The sequence below is a fragment of the Lonchura striata genome, chromosome 8, assembly GCF_046129695.1.
Source record: "Lonchura striata isolate bLonStr1 chromosome 8, bLonStr1.mat, whole genome shotgun sequence".
Classification (NCBI taxonomy): Eukaryota; Metazoa; Chordata; class Aves; order Passeriformes; family Estrildidae; genus Lonchura; species Lonchura striata.
In genome coordinates this window covers 20493259-20512283 of record NC_134610.1, presented here as the reverse complement: position 1 = coordinate 20512283, position 19025 = coordinate 20493259, and the positions used below count along the sequence as shown (strand labels likewise).

Genomic DNA, 19025 nt, shown 5'->3' with positions numbered 1-19025 from the left:
ACCAAACAGCACCACTGTTGCCGTGGGCCTGGGGAACTTCTGGAAGCCCTTTAATTATCTCCAAGGCTACCCCACATTTCACAGGCCCGGGTTCTGCTCTGGTAGCCCCCAAATATCAATTCCAGATTTGTTTGTTCCCACTGGGTGGTCAGCAACTGGCTAAACTGCAAATCAACCCCTGCTCGCCTGGCAGACCCAGGACAGGACTGCAGAGAGCACAGGGCTGAGTGAGACTGCAGCTCATGAGGTCCATTGGTTCCAAACTCTGTGCAGGAGTCAGGACTCATCTTCCAGACTGCAAACTCCTCTGCCTCCATAAAATGCTTAAACTGTAGAGTTAAGTGCATCTCCCTTAACTAACATGGGCACCACAGAGCAGTGATTACCCCAAACTGGCTAATTTTTCAAGCAGGGCAATTATTGATCCCTGGAGAGGCATGCTTTGCATCTCATTTTTAATCACTTTTTGTTCTGTGTAAAAAGAGGCAAGAAGCAGGGGATTGATGCTGGGAATGATGCTGGGAAGAGTCTGATCCCTCTGCCTGACACTCAGGAAACTTTTTTCCATCCTAGTAGAAGTTAAAACCTGGGAAACAGCACTGTGTTAATCGCAACGAAGGCAAATTGACTCCATACCTCAGCTATAAAGGGAAAATGCTATGTTTCTCTGTCCTCTCAACTGCTTAAAGACTGTATAATTTGATACCTATTTGCCCCACATAGGATTTGGAAGAGAGGGGCGCCACTTTCTGCCACTAACCCCAAATAACCCAAACCCTTTGCCACTTGTAGACTGTGCTTGGCTACTCCAAGGGTCACAAAAAAGCTAGACTTTTATTAAATACTCACCAGGTAATACACAGAAAGAACTATGTCCAGAGCCAACCCCTCAAATTGCTTTTTCTGTCCCCTGGAGTGACTTATGCAACAGCCATTCCCCTCAGAAATTACAGAAACCTCTTCTCTGTCCTGAGTGAAACTTGAAATCCCAGAAGTACAGCAAGTCTCTCCACTCCTCGCTCCATCTTTAGGCTTCTTCCACCAGTTTAGTGAGGATTTCTGCTCCCTCTGAGGTAATCACCAGGGTATGTTCAAATTGTGCCGATCTGAAATTCATATTTAGCAGTTTGAGGGGGAAAACACATTCACCATGCCTGGAAGCTCATCTGTTTAGGTTTTTTGGGCTGTCAGTGATGAGTTCCATGTCTTAGGAAATAGCAAAAAATAAAATCAGGCACCTTTTATTGTCTACAGAAATTGCAGTCCATTTGTCCTCCAGAATCTTAAATTCAGGGGATCCTTCCATTATTATTGGCTCTGCAGCAAGAAAAACAAAATGCATTCTAAAGTTAGTTGCAGTCCTGTGTGGATTGTGAAACAATCATGAACAGGGGGCTATCTCAGCAGGTAGCTACCCTTCTACACAGGTCCCATCACCCTGGGCTGGCATTCTCTTAACACACTAAAATGTGAGCTAAAAAGGAAGACAAAATAGCAAGGTAGGAAGTTGCCCAGTCCTCTTTTGTAAAAGCATGGAATTTTAATCAAGCTTTAATTAAGACCGTGTGGATAATAACCAAAGCACCAACCACATTTATAAACAACAGATAGTTTAAAATATTTGATTTTTTTAAACAGGCTTAAAATGTTCATTAAATCAGCAAAACAACAATTTTCTTGTTTCCTTCTAATTGCCATGCCATTTAGCCACACAGTGAGAACGAAGGCTTTTCCCCCAGCAGTTCTCCACGACTGGAAGTGAGCACGATCAGTCTGCGGGGCGAGGCTCCGGCTGGTTACTGCCGCCGTAGTCCCCAAACCCAACAGCAGCTCTGGAAGGCGGTGAATGACTAAGTGCCACCAGGCTGCTCGGCTTCGTGGACACGATCGCATCCTTCTCACCCTCCTCACATCAAGTGTTTTGGCAGAGTCTCTGCCTTGCCAAAAACGGGAGTCAAATATTAGCAAAATTTATAATTAACATTTCATTATTTAAATCTTGTAATTTGAAAATAATTTCATCCAAATAGTTTCTAATGCATATTTAAAATGATATTTTAATCTATTTTCTAAGAGGTCAATCTCACTGACGTCCCCCTGTCTGCACGGTTATTTCTATATCCCAATAAAGAAATGTTACAAATCTGGGCTGCTCCGTGTGTGCTTTTTAACAGAAAACCATAGCAGAGAGTTACTAACCTATTGTGAACGCCATTCCCTCTTCCATTAACAAATCACTGTCATTGGCTACAAAAGAAAAAAAAAAAAAACCGCATTTATGCATCTTGGGTCTTTTTTTTTTTTTTTTTTTAAGAGAACGCAACCAAGCCCTTTGTTTAAACGCATTTTTAGCTCGCAGGTACTGTGCATCCGAGCCCCGCTATGAGCCGGAGCATCCGCCGAAAGCGATCCCACTCCGGCCGCAGCGAGACCACCCCGACGGCGGCTCCGTTCAGGCCGGGAGCTTTTAACAAACGCTTTAGCGCAGATTTTTCTTTGCCCCGTGACAAACTTCGGCGGCGCGGCTCGGGCGCGGCGGGATGCGGAGGCCGGGGCACGGCGGCTGCCGCCCGCAGCGGGCGGGGGAGGCGGTGCGCGGCGCTCAGCGGCCCCGGCAACTCCGCTGGCGGGCGACTCGCCCTCATAAATACCCACGCGACCCTCAGAGAAAGAGCCCGGGGGTGCCCTCCAGCTTTCCAGCGACTGACTCTCCCCACCGGCAATCCCCCGCCCCGCCGGGCCGGCAGCGTGCGTGGGGGTGTGTGTGGGGCTCTGCTGGCTTTACCGCCCTCCCTCTCCCCTCCCGGAGCCCTCTCATCGCCCGGGGGCAGCGGAGCGGCGCGGGGCAAGACGGGCCCGGAGAGCGGGGGCCACTTACCATGGTGCCACACCTCGGGGTGCCCGTGAAAGTACGACCCGATGCCGTGGCCGACGAAGAAGGGGCAGACCTGGAAGCCACCCTGCCGTGCCAAGGAGCTGCAGGGGCAAAGAGGACCTGTCAGGGTGTGTGGCCCCACCACCAGCCCCGCTAGACGGCCCCAGCCCCTGCTACCGCGTTGCTAGCGACACTGGATCACCACTTCGCCACCTTTCCGAAAGACAGCCATTGAAGCGAGCATGGCTGAGCCATTGTTAGGTTTCAGAGTAACCATGCCCGCCAACAGAGGCTGGTAGTTCCCGTGCCAGCCCTGCTAAGTAAAACGGCAGTGTGTTGTCTCCCTGCTTGATGGAGGGTAACCTTTTCCACAAGCACACTGAGAACTTATTTTAAGATGGCACAGCAGCAGTTGCCAAGTCGGGCAGCCAAGGCCCCAGCACAGTACCAATCGCAGCCTCTGCCGAGTTCTCTGTAAGTGCAGACTCTGTGCTGGGCTGCATACCCAGGGGCCTGCACTGGGTTTCCTGCAGGAGAAGAGGCTCCTGCTGCCAACAGGGAGAGTTAAGAGCCCTAGTACTTTGCTTTCATAATACTTCAAACATTTAGTATAAAAACGTATTGAAAGTTCAGCAAATATATGTATGCTAAATAACAACATATTTCTAATTAATCTGTTGCCAGAGAGGCAACACCAAATCATAACAATTACAGTATTTCAGGTCTGCCTGAGAGATCTGCCCTGCTTTTAATGGCTGCCTCAGGGAGAAGCATCTCTGAGAACTGCCTGCAGGACCATGGCTGAGCACTGATCCCTACCCATGGTAGGAAAGCAAATCCTATCCCAAAACCAGAGGACCTGGAGATACATGGGGTATCCTCTGGCTGCTGGCCCACCCCATGTCTGCAGGCTTCATTTTCAGGGTCTCCCTGTACTCAAGCAGTGATGGAAGCAGTGGTGGACACAGTGATTTGAGCAGCTCAGCCAGGAGGCCTGCCCGTATCCAAACCAGAAAAAAGCAGAGATTCACAAAGTTCCAGAGATGGATTAGAAGTGACAAGAAAGTTACCCCTGTCCCTGCATATTACCCCCATCCTAGTTCTAAAATCAAACAGGAGCAAGACAGGAACCCACTTAGCTTGAAGAGATTTTGCCTAACATTAAAAGCTTAATTTGCTCCTTTGAATGAAGATAGGCACTGAAAAATTTCAGGTTTATCTGTATTTACATCTTAGGAAATGAGGAAATGCTCTCTCACAGTTTCACTACAGGTGGAAAGCTGAAAAAGTTAGAAAACTCAACTAAAAGTAAAGCTGTTGCAGAAATTAAAGCCTGTTAATCCCCATGGGGTAGCTTTCATTCAGGTGCAAAGTGGCCTCAGCTTGCTGTACAAAGTAATCACCTTTGCACACCAGGCTCCACAGACTCTGCAGTGCTGGCTCCAGTGACCATGGGTCATCGTCCCAGAATTTAATGCCACTCAATTGGGGGACATGCTGCTCCACCACAGTTAAATGGCAATGAGAGAGTAGAGTTGGTTAATGCTGCAGTTTTCAGACCTTAGAACATGTTTTAACAGGATTCGTATATTAACTTTTACCTTTTTATTGCTCTGATAAAAAAAAAATCATGACATTTCTTCATTAACTCTGGAGAAGAATAGAAATTTCAGGTTTAGCTACCCCCAAACCCTAAAGTACTGGCAAAGAGGATTACCAATAAAGCTAGAAATTGGGGCTTAATTTGTTTGCACTCAAAGTCCAGGCTTTATAAATAATTTATGTGTTCATAAACTTTATACATCAATTATTTTGAAAAAAAAATCATGACAGATTATGCAATGAGAGGTCCTACTAGAGATGGAAAATACTTTCTCCCCTGCCTTTCTATCATGTTCCCCATATCTGGATCAGAGATTTGGCCTGCTGGCTATAATGCCGCTGAAGGTCATGCAAAAAGTACAGGGAATGGTGATGAGTTAGAAAGCCAGATTCCTCAGAAACAAAATCCAAGATCTCCAGTGACCAAGCCCAAGCAATGAAGATGATGATTCCCACACGAGTGAAGTGATTCTCTGAAGAGAGGTGGGAGAAGCCATTCATGCAACATGTGATAAGGTTTTCTTTCATCTCCTTCTGCCAGTCTTTTTGCAAAATCTTAAACAATCACACTAACTGTTCAGCTTTGCTGATGTCCCTACATGGCATCCCTGACCACTGACAGAGCATGGTCATTTTTTGTATTACTACAGGATTTTTTCTTCCAGAGAAATCAGTGCTCTATAGCAAAACAGAAATAGTTTCTCTCTGTGCATAAATTCTTTTGAGCACCATGGCTACATACTTTCCAGTGTGCAGGGGAAGCTCCAGCCTCAGCATTCAGCTGCTGCCAAGGAGGGTGGCAGTAGCAGCAGGAGCTGTGTGTTGGGCACCAAGGGCACAAGCACTGGGGCACACAGAAGGCAGTGTTACAACAGTATCCTGTCCTCATGCAAAGAAATGGTTCATGAGCATCTCAAGGACGAATTCTACCACTTTCTTGCCAAACGGCTTGAAAACAACTCTGTTAGCATCAGTACTTTGGTGGTTACTGTCTGTGATCAAAAGAGTGGATTCTGGAGCTCACAGGGCTTTGACATCTACACTGACAAACACTGTGCCCCTCTTTCTTCCCTCTGTTTACATACAGAGCCTTGGTATTCTCCATATAAAATGTGACACGGTCAACAGACCTGAAGTGGCACACAGAAAATAAGCTGCAGGTATGAAATTCAGCCATTTTCAACCTGGTTTTAGTATTTGCATGCGCTTCAGAAGGCCCTATGAGGTGTTTCCCTCCACAACCACTAGTTTTACTTTGGAGTATTTAATAAATCCTAGTGAGCTCTTACATCCTTGTGGAGTTACAGTAAAACATCCAGCCCTCATAACAAAATGAAACTGCTAATCCTAGCTACAACTTGCAAAGGTAATCCTGTAAATGTACTTGTTGGCTGTAACTTTGAGACAGCTCTGAGAAGAGTGAATTAAATTATGGTCTTGGTTAGCCCCTCCGGTCTTCAGGATTCCCAAGCTGTGGAATCTGATTAAAAAATCAAGATGCCAGGGAGTGGAGCATTTTTACACACATTTATCATTTGTTGCTGACAACAGCTCAACATTTTGGTCTCACTGTCTCACTGCCCAGCTCAGGACCTGTCAGTGGTGGCCTTTCTTTGCAGCTTTCCCATAAGGCAATCTTACAAGACTGCAGCCCCAACTTCATCAGATGCTTCTTGTAGACAGGCAGAGTAAGCTTAGCCAGCTACAGGAGCCCTGACTGCAAGTGGGAAAGCAGGGAAAGCAGGAGGCAGAAGTTGGCATGGCTGAGCTGGGCTGCCTGGCATCCGCTGTGGGAAAGAATGTGCCAGTCTGCCAGTTCCCCTTGGATGGGGTACATTCCAGCAAATCATTTTCAGAGCAAATGCTGGGGCAGCAGAGGTACACCTCACAAGACAGCATCAAGAGAAAAAGAAGGCTCTTCAGAGTGATCACTGTTAAAAATACACATTTGCAACATTTATTATCACACATATTGATCTTTGTTGCATATTTGGGCAGAGGTGAATTGGGCAGGATTAAAAGCATAATTATTTAGTGAGCCCAGTACTTGACTTTATGTTTTGCTGCCATCTGTTCTAGCCCAGTGGCTGCAGAGCCATGAGGAGCTGCAGTGCTGCTTTTCTTTTGCTGATACAAAGCCAGGCCAAGTGTCTGGCATTGGCATGGATTGGCAGTGACCCAGCTGGTAAAGGAACATCACTGAGGGCCAAGCTATCCCCCTGAAGCCACTGTCAGAGCCTGTCGTATGGTGGTGTCACGCTTCAGAGAGTGGAGACAGGAGAGATAGGTGTCAGTTGCCATCTGAGCATCCTCTTCCCATGTTGCCAGACAACAGCTAATTCTCTGAAAGGAGGGATAAGTGTGGAGACATGCATTGCTGTCCTGACAGCAGCCTAACAGGGAAATTGCCACAAAGGAGGAACAGGCAGGACTGACTCTCTTAGAAAGCCTTCCTCGATACTCAAGCTTCCCTTCAAAGGAGCTCTTGGGTGATAAATCCCTCCTGTTAAGCTGAAAAGCAGGTTGAAAGAATTTCCTTGGGGAGCTGTCCTGTGCAGATACCCTCTAGGTGCACCTAGAGGAACATTTTATTTTTTTACCAAATTTTGTCACTTTTTCCTCAGGGTAGGTCTGGTCTAGTATTCTTAGCATTCACTGAAGAAAAAAAAAAGCAAAACAATCCCATTTTCAGTATTAATAGCTACTGTTTTTCTGGGCTCTGTGGTGGCGCAAGGGAAGAAAGAATTTGACTGATTGGACAAGATGGCACAGACTGCTTTGCTGCCAAGGATAAAGATCCTGGTGAACCGAGCCTCAGCCAGGGATGCTTCTCCCACAGTGCCAGCTTCTCTTACTAGGGATGAAACCTTATCCAAAACAGTCCTGCAGAGCAGCATGACATGAATGGCTGAAGTTGTTAAACAAATTTGTCTTAACACTTCTTGGCAGTGAATATACTTGAGAAACACTGAAACTGGTAACAGTCCCATGATAATTGTGTTCTTATGTAAAGATCTGATTTTTTTTTTTTAATTAGAAGTAATCATGTTTGTCTTAGCTATATTAGTAGCAAAATGGCCACTGAATGGTATACTTGCTATTTTTTTTAAAGTATTGAAACAGACTCATCTTAAACTATATTTATTTGTGATTAAAAAACCTGTTTTGAATAGTACCATAGTATTTAATTTGAGAAATTACAAAATTCTACAGGGAAAATATTTAACCGTTCTTTTTTGTTTTTCTGAAATAGCAATCCTAGACTGAGGGAATGCACAAGTTCAGGGATTCCCTATAATGACAATAAACGTTTAGGTATAATTAGTAATATTTTTGAAAGCCAACAATTGTTTTTTGAAAGAAAGGTACATTTTAGTTTCAAACTGGAACACAAATTACTGTATTTTTCTTACAATAGTGCTGAACTTTTATTTGAGGTTCTCTGTTTCTGAAAGCAGACATGATGGATTGAAATAAAAGATAATTTATTGCAATGCTTACTTTCAAGTGCAGAGAGAAGCAGTGTAATTGTAATTTACAGTAGCTGTCAAGGAAAATCTATCACAGATGACATTAAAATGACTTATTTTGCCTGAGCCACTTATTGTTTAAATGTGCATAATCTGATAGAAACAGTTTTTTTAAAAAAATCTGCTTTATATTGTTCTAAATTAATATCAAAACATATACTTACTAGTTAAACATTTTAAACCATTTATTAATACTTTCATCACTACTATTTTTTTTGTAGGAGTTCAAATTTGGTTTATTTAATGACATCACCTTTAAGTTCTTTAGCTCTCTCCACTCCTAACACTTTCATGCACTTAGATGCACTGTCTAAAAAAGCAGATTTCAAACTAGATACATTTTTGTCTGAAAATGTCGGAAATGATAGAAGAAAATGGACCATAGGGACCAATTCCATTTACACTGGAACTGACCAATAGTTTTGATATGTCTTCCAGCAGAAAGAGATTAGGAAAGACCCAAATTTTTCTAAGCAAAGTAACTCACAAATCCATGCAATCTTTTATTTGCGACTTGTAGCTGATGGAAGAATGAACTGCTATCAATGAAATATTCAGTGTCAGCTATTGAGCTTCCACGACAAAGACTGTGTTAGAATATTGACTGCAAACTTACTCCAAGATATAATTATTCTGATATCTACTGTAGAAAGGAAATAGTCTCATTATTTGTGCAAAAGATACATTCTGGAAATGACTGGAGTACCTTTACAGAAAAACTGATGACAGAAACATAGATACATTTCCATTCTGATGGACTTAAATGTTTTTATCTTGTAGGTACTTGTTCTCAGGCATTTATAATATATAACTCTTGTGAAACTTGAGATTTTGAGATATATATATAGGTATTATATGTTTGTCTGTAACCAATGTCAAATGACAAATAAACTGAAACACACAGCTTCACCAAGCCAAGGTGAGCCTTCAGCAGAGGGAGTGTTAAAGTAGTTATAAACAAATCAGCACATTTAAATCATCAACATGATAAAATCTTGAGAAATAAAGTTAATGACCTGCTATTTCATATGCAGTTTTGAATAGCTACTAGCTTCAATTAATCTGCTTTGCAAAGGGGACACTAACTATATATTTACATTTTGCAAGGAAACTGACCTCTGTAACAACACAGCAAAAATCCAATGTCACATTCAACTCTGTTCTTTTTCTTCTTCTTCCTTTTTTTTTTTTAAAAAAAAACAGCTAGAATTAATGTAGTGAATCTGTAATGAAATGCATTATCCTGCATGGAGATTTATCAGATTTTCCAACTGAATGCCATGCTTTGCTAGCACTAGCTGGAGTTCACCTGCATGTTGGTGTGGCGTGTGGCTCTTTTTTGTAAAGAGTTAAGTTGAACACAAAAAAAGGGAACAAAGGTCAGCACCCAGCCGCCACTTGAATGTGAGATTTTTCTTTTTATTCCCCTTGATGTATACTAGGCTCTGTGTTATTAGTCTTAATGATGGAAAATTGTAGTGTTGATACAAATCTTTTTTTCAAAGTAGTAGGCGGGAGCTCCATTTGTTAGTAAGTTTTTTTGTGACTAAAAGCCATGGACAGTACATTTATGTAGCAGTAAAAGGCCTAGATGCTCTTTCCATAGCAGAGCTAATTATTCCTACTGTGACCTTACTGATCTACCCTGTTCCTAGTACATCTCATCTGCACGCCTGTTCCTCTGTGTAGATGGTGTCAGAGAATATGAAAAACCCTATAATGAAACCATTTTCATGATGGAGAAAGGCTACTGGAGTTGCACTTGCTACAAAGAGGCTCAATTATATGAGTAATTGTGATAATTTTCTACATTCATAGCCTTCAATGGGGAAAAAAGAATGAGAGCCACAAAAGAAAATTACTTTAACAAGAAAGTACAGAGAGTAAAAATGGAAGAAGAGACAAAAAGGGGGAAAAAATAACCAGAAAAAAAAGTTTAAAAAATAGATCTGGAGGGAGGAATAGCAAGACAGGGAGAACAACAGAAATGCTCAAAAAGCCTATGTGCAGCTGTGTTGCACAATTAAATTGAATTTTTTTTCTGCAGTTGATGAATGTGACTACTGCAAATGTGCCTCTGTAGTTAGCTATCATTTGTTGTTCCGTGACAGGAAAAGGATAATTACCTCTCAGAGAGAATCAAAGGCTGACATGCCCTTTAGACACAGCCATGAATGCAGAGCTCGATAGAATGCTTGAATAAGAATCCAGTGTTCTGTGCCCCCTTCTACTCAAGAATAAATTTTGTTAAAATGCAAGAGCACCACCAGTAAATTTGTTGAACCCTAGGTGTTCAAAAATATGAGGTGCATCTATCGACTCATCCCATTTGCAAAAATAAAACTACATTTTGAATTCACTTCTATTATATTCATGGACAGTAAGATAGTGAGATATGCATTAAATTTCTTTTCCCAGTAGGGGTCTGATTCAACATTTCCTATGAAAGAACAGAAAGACACTATCCTTTTTCTCCAGGCTAGTTAGCCTATAATTTAAAACTGTCAAAAACACAATTTTATACAAAGTCTTCAATAAAAGCTTCTCAGATATAACCCAAAGAGGTTTTACTAAAGTTTGATTCAGACTCTGTTACAATATTTTTAAAGCTATAAATACATCTAACTGATATTTTGCCGTTCTCTTTTTTTCTTAAAGTATTTGAAGATTTACAAAGAAAAAAAAAAGGCAGCATCTTTTCAAGGTGACTAAGCCTTGCAGCTTTTAAGTAATCAGAATGAATTCAATAGCTTGTTGGGACCATTAGCAGCCCGAAGAAGTATTGCTTAATGAAATGTATATGATATATGTCTATTTCTTTCTTTTGGCAAACATTTTAAAATAATCCATAGGTACCTTCAAAATCTAAGACACATTTTTATTTAAAGCCATCAGCAGAAGAGTCACGACTGCATTTATGTGAAGGCTAGAAGAGATGCAAAATAAGAAAAAATCTCTGAATGTCAGCTCTTTCTTCCCTATGATGTTAGCAGGCACTGCTCTTTGTAAGATCAGAAGCTCTTGAGTTAAATATTTTCGTAGTTTTTAAACAAAGAGCTTATTTACGTTGACTAATTCCCTTGTAACATTCAATGAAAACAATGGTTTCTAACTGTCTTACACCATTAGACAGATGTGGTGTAGTGTCACACACAAATAAAAAATAAACAAAAGCCCACAGCAAATTACATCTGTTAATTTAAATCTACTTTATGAATATCTTTGTATTTTTCTACAGTTATCTTTGCTGACCCTAGTGTAATTCACTTAAAAAAAATACCTCTTACCCAAGGAACAACATTATAGCTTGGCAGTTCACATACTGATATCAGACTGAAATGATGGTTTTGAATCATAAAACATGTCATCAGCTTTATACCAAACCACCAATAACCTTTGTCCCATTTGCCAGCCCTCCTTTTACTTGTCAATATAAGGCTTACCTGATCGTGTTTCCAATTACAGAGAAGGGAGCCCCTGGTCTGCAAGCTGCAATTGCTTCATCTCTACATTTCCTGGCAACCTCCACTAACTTTTCACCAGATTTATCCACATTGCCCACCAAAAAGGTTTCAGAAGTGTCGCCATGGTAGCCATTGTAATACACCTAAACATATACAGAAATGCAAAGACATTTTATCATTTTGCATCCAGAGACAAATAATTGTCTTAATTAAATCCATTCTTTCTAGGAACAAGTTATATATTGCAACAGATAGACAGGTAAGTCATTTGCAAGACTGGAAAAGCAAAACATAGCAGAGAAAAAAAAAAAAAAAAAAAAAAAAAGAAGCTTGAAAGACTGCAAGGTGCCTAAGGGTTGTCAATGTTGCCAATTAAAAATTCAAGAAAAGCAGAAGCTGTGCATCAGTGCCCAGCAGTACACCAGGCAGTGACTCTGCTCAGCCACAGGCCATGAGGATAACTGGGCTGCTTGGGAGAAGGTGGGTGGGGGCCGTGGATGGGCTGAGGTGGGCCTTGGGGGCTGTTGGGTGCCCACCCATCCTGGCCCTGCCCCGGCAGCCAGGGACCTGCCTGCACCCCAGAGGGGCAGGGACTGAGGCAGAACCCGCTGGTGGCTGGCGGGGAGGTGAATGCCTGCAGTCAGCAACCCCCGTGGGAGCTCGGAGGTGAGAGCCAGACCCTGCTACCAACAGCCAGAGTGAACCCCACGGACCAAACCCACTGTCAGCTCTTGCAGGTTTTCTTTCATCTCATTTTTAAGCTACAATGTGGCATTAACATTAGGTTTTATTTCTGATTTCCAGAGATGAATTTTGAGAGAATAAATGTACTGCTGTGGCACTGAAAAATTTCATGTCCTAAAAACTGAACATGCTGTTGAATTAATTACATTTTTTTAATTTTGTTTTTGAAATTTCATAGGTTTTAAATGTTAGCCCTCCTGAAATTCTCAGCTGAGCACAAGAAATCCTGGCTATGCACTATGGAGCTCTGCAACACACCATTAAAATGGGGTTTGCAGCTCTGCACATGGCAGGCAGGCCCATAATTAATTGTAAGACCAAGGGATATTTCCCTACAAAAAGACAAATTATAATGGTGAACAGTTTTGATCTTCTAAAACATTTTTTCTCTCCCAAACAGTGGGCAACTATCCTTCTACAACTAATTACTCACCGAGCTTGAACCACTGAACTTTTGCCACTGGCAAACTATTTGTGAAAGACAGACTCACATTCTTGTTGGTTGATCCCAAACTAAAAAAAACCCCATAACCCAAAAAACCCCATGCTACAGACAGTTTATCTCAAGGCCAGGTTTGTCTTCAAGCTGAGATATAAAGAAAATGCAGGCCATTAGGAGCAAAGGGTATTTCAAAGAAAGGTAAGGGCCAGCAAGGGCCCAACTGTGTTGCCACTGCTCTGGCAAAAAGCAGCTGCAACCCTCTGCTCTACAGCTTCCTATGCCAGTTCAAACTACCGTAAAATAATTTTTTATTTTTTTATTTAATGACCATTGGTCAGGTTTTAAAGTAGATAGCTCATATTTAAACTAAACTAGTTTGTTTTTAGCTCTAGCAAGGAAAACACAAAAACCCCCAACATTAAGCATCATCATCCTAGAAGAGCAAACACAGATTTAAAATATAGGAGAGTTAAAAAAACCCCAAACCAAAAACAACAACAACCAAAAAACCCAAACAAAACACAAAACCACCAAAACCCCAACAACAAAGCAAATAATAATATTTACTGGAGACCATCAGCTGCAATTACATACTTCTGATGTTAATAAACTACAACCACAGCAACCGTAATATACTATTTCCTTAAAATTCAGTGAAAGAACCAAGTTGTAAGAAACATTAACCTGGTAACAATAGGCTGAAAATTGCACTATGCTGAGGATCCAATAATGCGTAACAGTATTATCTCTATACTAAAACACATTTTCAGGTCCATATGTTTCAAGCCTATAAAATTTGTATTTCATCTATGAAATTCTACCACCTTAATTATGCTAAAATGGATTTTTTTGTTCAGATAATCTGTACATAGTGCTAGGTATTTACACTTAACATCCTGAGTATTATTTAATTACTTTATAGAACCTGTACACAATTATAAACAAATTGTTGTGTGATATTTACGTTGATTTTTATTCTGTCCAGCTGTGAAATGTCCCAGTTTTTCTCATTAAAAATAAGCTAAGAGATCAGATAATAATGCTGAAAAGTAGTATTTTTTCCTCAGCTGTTTTAGACTAATAAACTATCACACAGCACAGTTCAGTTTTAAATGGTAAAAAAAAAAAATCTTACAAAGATAGTCAGCAATTCCCATCCTTGCAGGAATCTTCACATTCACAGAAATATCAAGATTTATTTTATTTTATGAGAGTAAATTAAAAGCAAATAAATATATGTCTGCAAAAAGGCCAGTAACATTTAGTCAGACATTTGTGAAGCAGAGTGGACAAGATATGCACACTATTTTAATATTAAAAATATTGCATTCAATTCATTGAAAGTATCTGTGACAGGAGTCTATACTTTTTAAAAATCTAAGGTATCATTATTGTCCTGACAGACTGAACATAAAGTAAAATGAACTTTAAGGAGGTACAAAGAAATATGATATAAATCCTTAGTGTTGCAAACTGATTTATTTTAATAAACTGAGCAAAGCGACACCGGTTCACCAAAGTTAAAATGAAGGTCAAAAATAAAGTTTAAAAATGCTAGATTGCACAGTGTAAACCTGATAGTCAGAATTCTACAATTAGAAAGTATGGAGATGGGAAAGAATTTAAAAAGATCAAAAGCCCAAGCCAAACCAAATCCAGTTCTGGATCACATGTGAGTATATAATGGGAAAAAGGTCATCGACCCTAATTTTAATAGAAAAAATATTTTAGAAAGCTTGAATCTCGTGCTCAGAGGTAGGTCTGCTGAAGATTTCTTCACTCTGCCAGTATGAAAATAGTATCAAGTTACCAATAGGTTCTTTAATGATTTAAAAAGCTTGTTTTTACGAGATTCTACTCCCTTGTATGTGACATATTATTGCAAAATAATGGAGAGATTAAAAAAAAAACTTCTGTGTCCATACCAGAAATAAACAGCACTTCGGAAAAAACAAAAACATGCACAGCAAAAGCAAAAAAACTTCTGCAAGACAAAATATTTTTTTTTTCATAAATGAAATGAGAATTAGGTTTCTAAAGCACAGTTCATGTGCTTTCTTGCTCCTAGGAAAACCCAGCCTGTGTTTATTTAAATAGCTGTAATTGATGATTCCCTGGAAATATTAAGTCACGGTTATATCACACTATTTCTGTTTCTGCTCAAAAGGTTCAGGGCTTCTATACCAGAAATGGAACACAACACTACCTTCGGGGATTTTAATAAATGTAGGGAACACTGCTAGCAAAAGAGTTGCTGTCCAAATAGACTGACATACCCAGGCCAATGCAGCCTCTAATGACAGAGTAAGATAATGTCAGGCCCCACTCAAAATCAGCAGGAAGAGGAAGATCAATCTTGGCAGAGTGAAGGAAAAATGCTGGCTTTCTTCATGTTAGCTCATCTCATACATATCTATCTTCAGCTGCTGCCCAGTACTGTGGTGCTCTGCATTAACTACACAGTGGATCAATAACAATTACACCTTCTCAAAAACATGACACATAGCAGGATTGGGTTGACATTTCACTTAGGCCAACATTGATCTCAGTGCATCTGATTCCAGTCCTAAATTCAAGTCAGGCCTGAGTCTAGCTGGAATAAACACACAGTTAAAAACAAAAAAGGAAACCAGCTGCTTGTGCCTTGGCTCAGAAGTAAACAGCACATCCATCTGTGCATCCCCCATCTCCAATCCACTATTCTTCCTGTTGCTACTAGTGATTCTAAAGTTGATCAAAGACTATTTTTTTATATGAATTACTCACCGTGACATCAATGTTGATAATATCTCCATCCTGAAGAGGTCGACTGAAACATAAACAGAAAAAAAAAAATAATGGTGACAGACAGCTCCCAACAAAGGGAATATAAGAATAAACACCTAATGACACATACATAAAAAATCAAGGGGTAGATATTTTGTGATGGAGGAAGGCAGAAGCAAACAGAATAACCATTTTTAATGTTCAGCTCTGACTATTTAGAGAACAAGTGTAGCTGAATATAAAATAATGAGAAACAACTACAAGAAAAACATATCAACACCTGAAAAATCTACCATTATATTTATTCTTTTTCTCTCACTAGGGTTCATATTTTACTTTGTGAGTAGCTGAATGTATTGAGAATATAAAAAAAATCCCACATAAATTCAAATATATTTATGCCTTAGCCTATACTTATTTTGCTGCATGAACAAAAAATCAGACCATACCAGGCTTTTTTTTCCCCTCACACACACTAAACTCAAAATGCAATATGCTATTTTTCTTTAAGTGTCTTGAAAACCAGGATAATATTTTTTTTCCTGTTTCACATGTATTTCTGTAACAGCTATCAGCATCACAGGGTAACATGTTCTGCACCTACAATGCATTTAAGTACAACATTTAGTTAATCTGAAGTATATTCAATCTTAAATACAATTTATTAATTCCAGTTTAACATTTTAATTTCCAGTTGTAAAATGTACTTTATTGAGGAAATACCTGTCAGGAATACCATGACATACCACGTTGTTTACAGAAGTACAAACAGATTTTGGAAAACCTCCATAGCCCAGAGGTGATGGATAGGCATTCTGTCTGATTATTTCATGATGAACAATGGAATCTATTTCTTCAGTTGTCATGCCAACCTAAAATATCAAACATAACATCCTGTTAAAAAAGCAAAGAGAGTTTCTCTTATTTACTGCATGTGATTGCAGCCAAGCTTCAATGAAATATTGGGTGTTTTGAATACGCTGCTTTGATACAAAACACTATACTGTCTGATATACTTTATTGATATATGGATTTTTTTTCTGAAAAACCCTCCAAAAAACCAGATCTTAAATAAAGCATGCAGTAGAAATAAGCACTCAAAGGTTCCTAGAAAACCTAAAATCCTGCCTACTTCCTTTCTGTTCTTTTTTCCATATCTACTTTCTCAAAGACACCAATTTCCCATTACATTGTTTCAGTAGCTGCTATAGAAAAGTCTTGTTTCAATGCTTTCAGTCCCTTAAAACACAATGTTACTTTCCCCTTTTATTTGTAAAAGAAAGGCTAGTAAGTCTTGTAATTGCCCAGTACATTCATCATAATGTATTTAAGCATTTTAATAAATTGTTTTCCAGGTATTCCTAGATTTTATAAAACATTGAAATATTTAGATTCAAATTTTAAGGTTATTTTACTTAAAGTTGCCATAGCCTGGATGATCATAATGAATCCACAAGTACTGACTCATTATTTTTAGAAATCTTAATTTTTATGCTTGATGATTTTAGATTCATCTTTTCTGTAAGATTTTACATATTAAAAAACCCCTCTCATAAATCAGTCAGCCATTTTCTGGGTTTCCACGGAGTGCAAAATGCACATGCTTAAAATAATATTATTCTTGCTTTTCTTTTTGATCAACTCAATCTCTGGAATGGTTAGAGCTGAAATTTGGTAGGGAAACCTCTCTAATTGAGAAGTACTTTTGAGGGTTCCTCTCTAAATTGATTTTGCTTTGAATGAGTTCTGAGCCTTTGAAAATCATACTTTGTACAGATACAAGTATCATTCTTAGCACACTGAAGGAAATATCACAGTGGCTGTGATTTTGAAGTAACACGTGGAATACAGGTAGGCTGTGGTGCAGGAGACAGTTATATATTGAAATACTGTGTGGCCATGCATAGCCAATACAGGAGAGTGCACTTGTGCACTGTGCTGAGGATAAAACCAGGTCTGTTTACTCAGCTGAATTTTGCTCAGCATAGAAATGTTGTTGGCAGGTGAGGAGAAAGGAATGAGAGCTCAAGACCAGGACTTGGGAGTACTGCACATGACCCATTTTGCAGCTGCAGCCTTGGCAGGTTGTCTGGATTGGATATGGCAGCCCTTGGTTCTGGATAAATACAGGTTTGTTGCTCCTGCCTCTGCTCAAACATCTTCATCTTTAGCCCACAGACAAACTAAACTGCTACATACCTGACTGGCTGCTGTCTACTACTTCTCTGCTCAAGCAATTTGATGTGGTTTTTGGATACTCAGCAGACAGGTCTCTGGTCTCTGCATTGCTTACACTCTGTGCAAAGTTCTGCTTTTAACAGTATGTACTTTACTTTTAAAGATACTTTTGCTAGCTGGGCAAGTTAGGGGTGGCACCTGCTGTGCCCCTAATCCCTTACTCGGAGCAGGGCAATTCAATGGTATAGAATAAAATATTTTCATGTCATAGAATCTGTGGTTTTATTCCCAAATCTGTAACTGAGACTCAGGAAAGCTATCATATATAATACTGTATCGTAATTTGAAATCCCACAGGCAGTAATGGCAACATCAAAACCATGTTCAAACTCTATCTCTCTGTATCCATGGATTATAATGCACCTTTGTTACATCTGGGGCTCTCAACTGCCACTAGCTAAAGCACAGGCAAGAGACAGTTTGGAGGACTGTGTGCAAGGTGGTTTCAGTAAGATAATAGGAACAGGTGGAGGGATGGGACTCCTCAGGTAAAATAGGAATGTAGATTTCATCTTATGAGACTAGGCTAAAAGATCTTTGTTTGTTCAGTCTGGTGCACAGCTCTATTCCTGCATGAAGGGGAAGACTCAGGGAAAGGCAGGAAGCTGCTTAAATTAAAGAACAGTGTTGGCACAAGAACAGATGGGTATAAACCAAACACGTGCAGCAACAGGCTGAAAAGTAGAAGATGCTAAGTATCAATAAGGGAGGGTTTTGGAGCATCCTCCCAGTTGGTAGAGTCTTGAACAAACACTTAATTGTGTAAAACAGAGCTCACCATCAGCCTGTGACTGACCTGGGCTGTGGTTTTAGCATTGCAACTCCAAATACCAGCTCTCTCCTAGTTCACAGGTCCTGTTTGTGTAATTATTACCTTATACACCTTTTTGCTCCAATATATTCATTATGCATGTGTAGTATTTTGCTTTATGTATGATTTGGCACATATTATGAGCTGCATCATAACCTACACCATACTGTATACGTGTTTATTTACACATGATAACAACCAAGGAGTATTTGTGAAAAAGTGCTCTCATTTGAAACCCACATTGCACCCTGATCCTTTGGAAACATGTATATGCCTTTAACTTTAAATGAGTAAGTTTTATTGTACTGAAAAACAATTGAACATTAAAATGTTAAACATGCATAAAGCTATGTAAGATTAAAGCTTCAGGCAATTTTGTTATTTGCCATCCCAGCTCCAGAACTATACCTTTGTGAAAGAGTGATGATAGCTGAAAGAAAAATCCCCTTTTAAGTCAATGGCATTGACCTACAGTCCCCATCTATCTCTGCATCTCATAGCTACTCAACCCATTTCACCTTATCCAATATGCTATTACATGAAATACCAAGAC

General features: G+C 39.9%; 1 protein-coding gene across 1 annotated transcript in view; it reads right to left on the bottom strand.

Moving 5' to 3' along the window:
• Window positions 1-815: 815 nt before the first annotated feature.
• Window positions 816-19025, bottom strand: part of METAP1D (methionyl aminopeptidase type 1D, mitochondrial) — a 42964-nt gene continuing 24754 nt past the window's right edge. The window contains exons 4-10 of the mRNA XM_021552369.3: window positions 16147-16295; window positions 15424-15466; window positions 11451-11614; window positions 2879-2976; window positions 2200-2247; window positions 1239-1317; window positions 816-1106 (exon numbers count right to left, since the gene is read on the bottom strand). Of these exons, the coding sequence (XP_021408044.2) occupies window positions 1028-1106; window positions 1239-1317; window positions 2200-2247; window positions 2879-2976; window positions 11451-11614; window positions 15424-15466; window positions 16147-16295 (660 nt within the window). The 3' untranslated portion in view covers window positions 816-1027. The remainder of the gene's footprint in view (window positions 1107-1238; window positions 1318-2199; window positions 2248-2878; window positions 2977-11450; window positions 11615-15423; window positions 15467-16146; window positions 16296-19025) is intronic.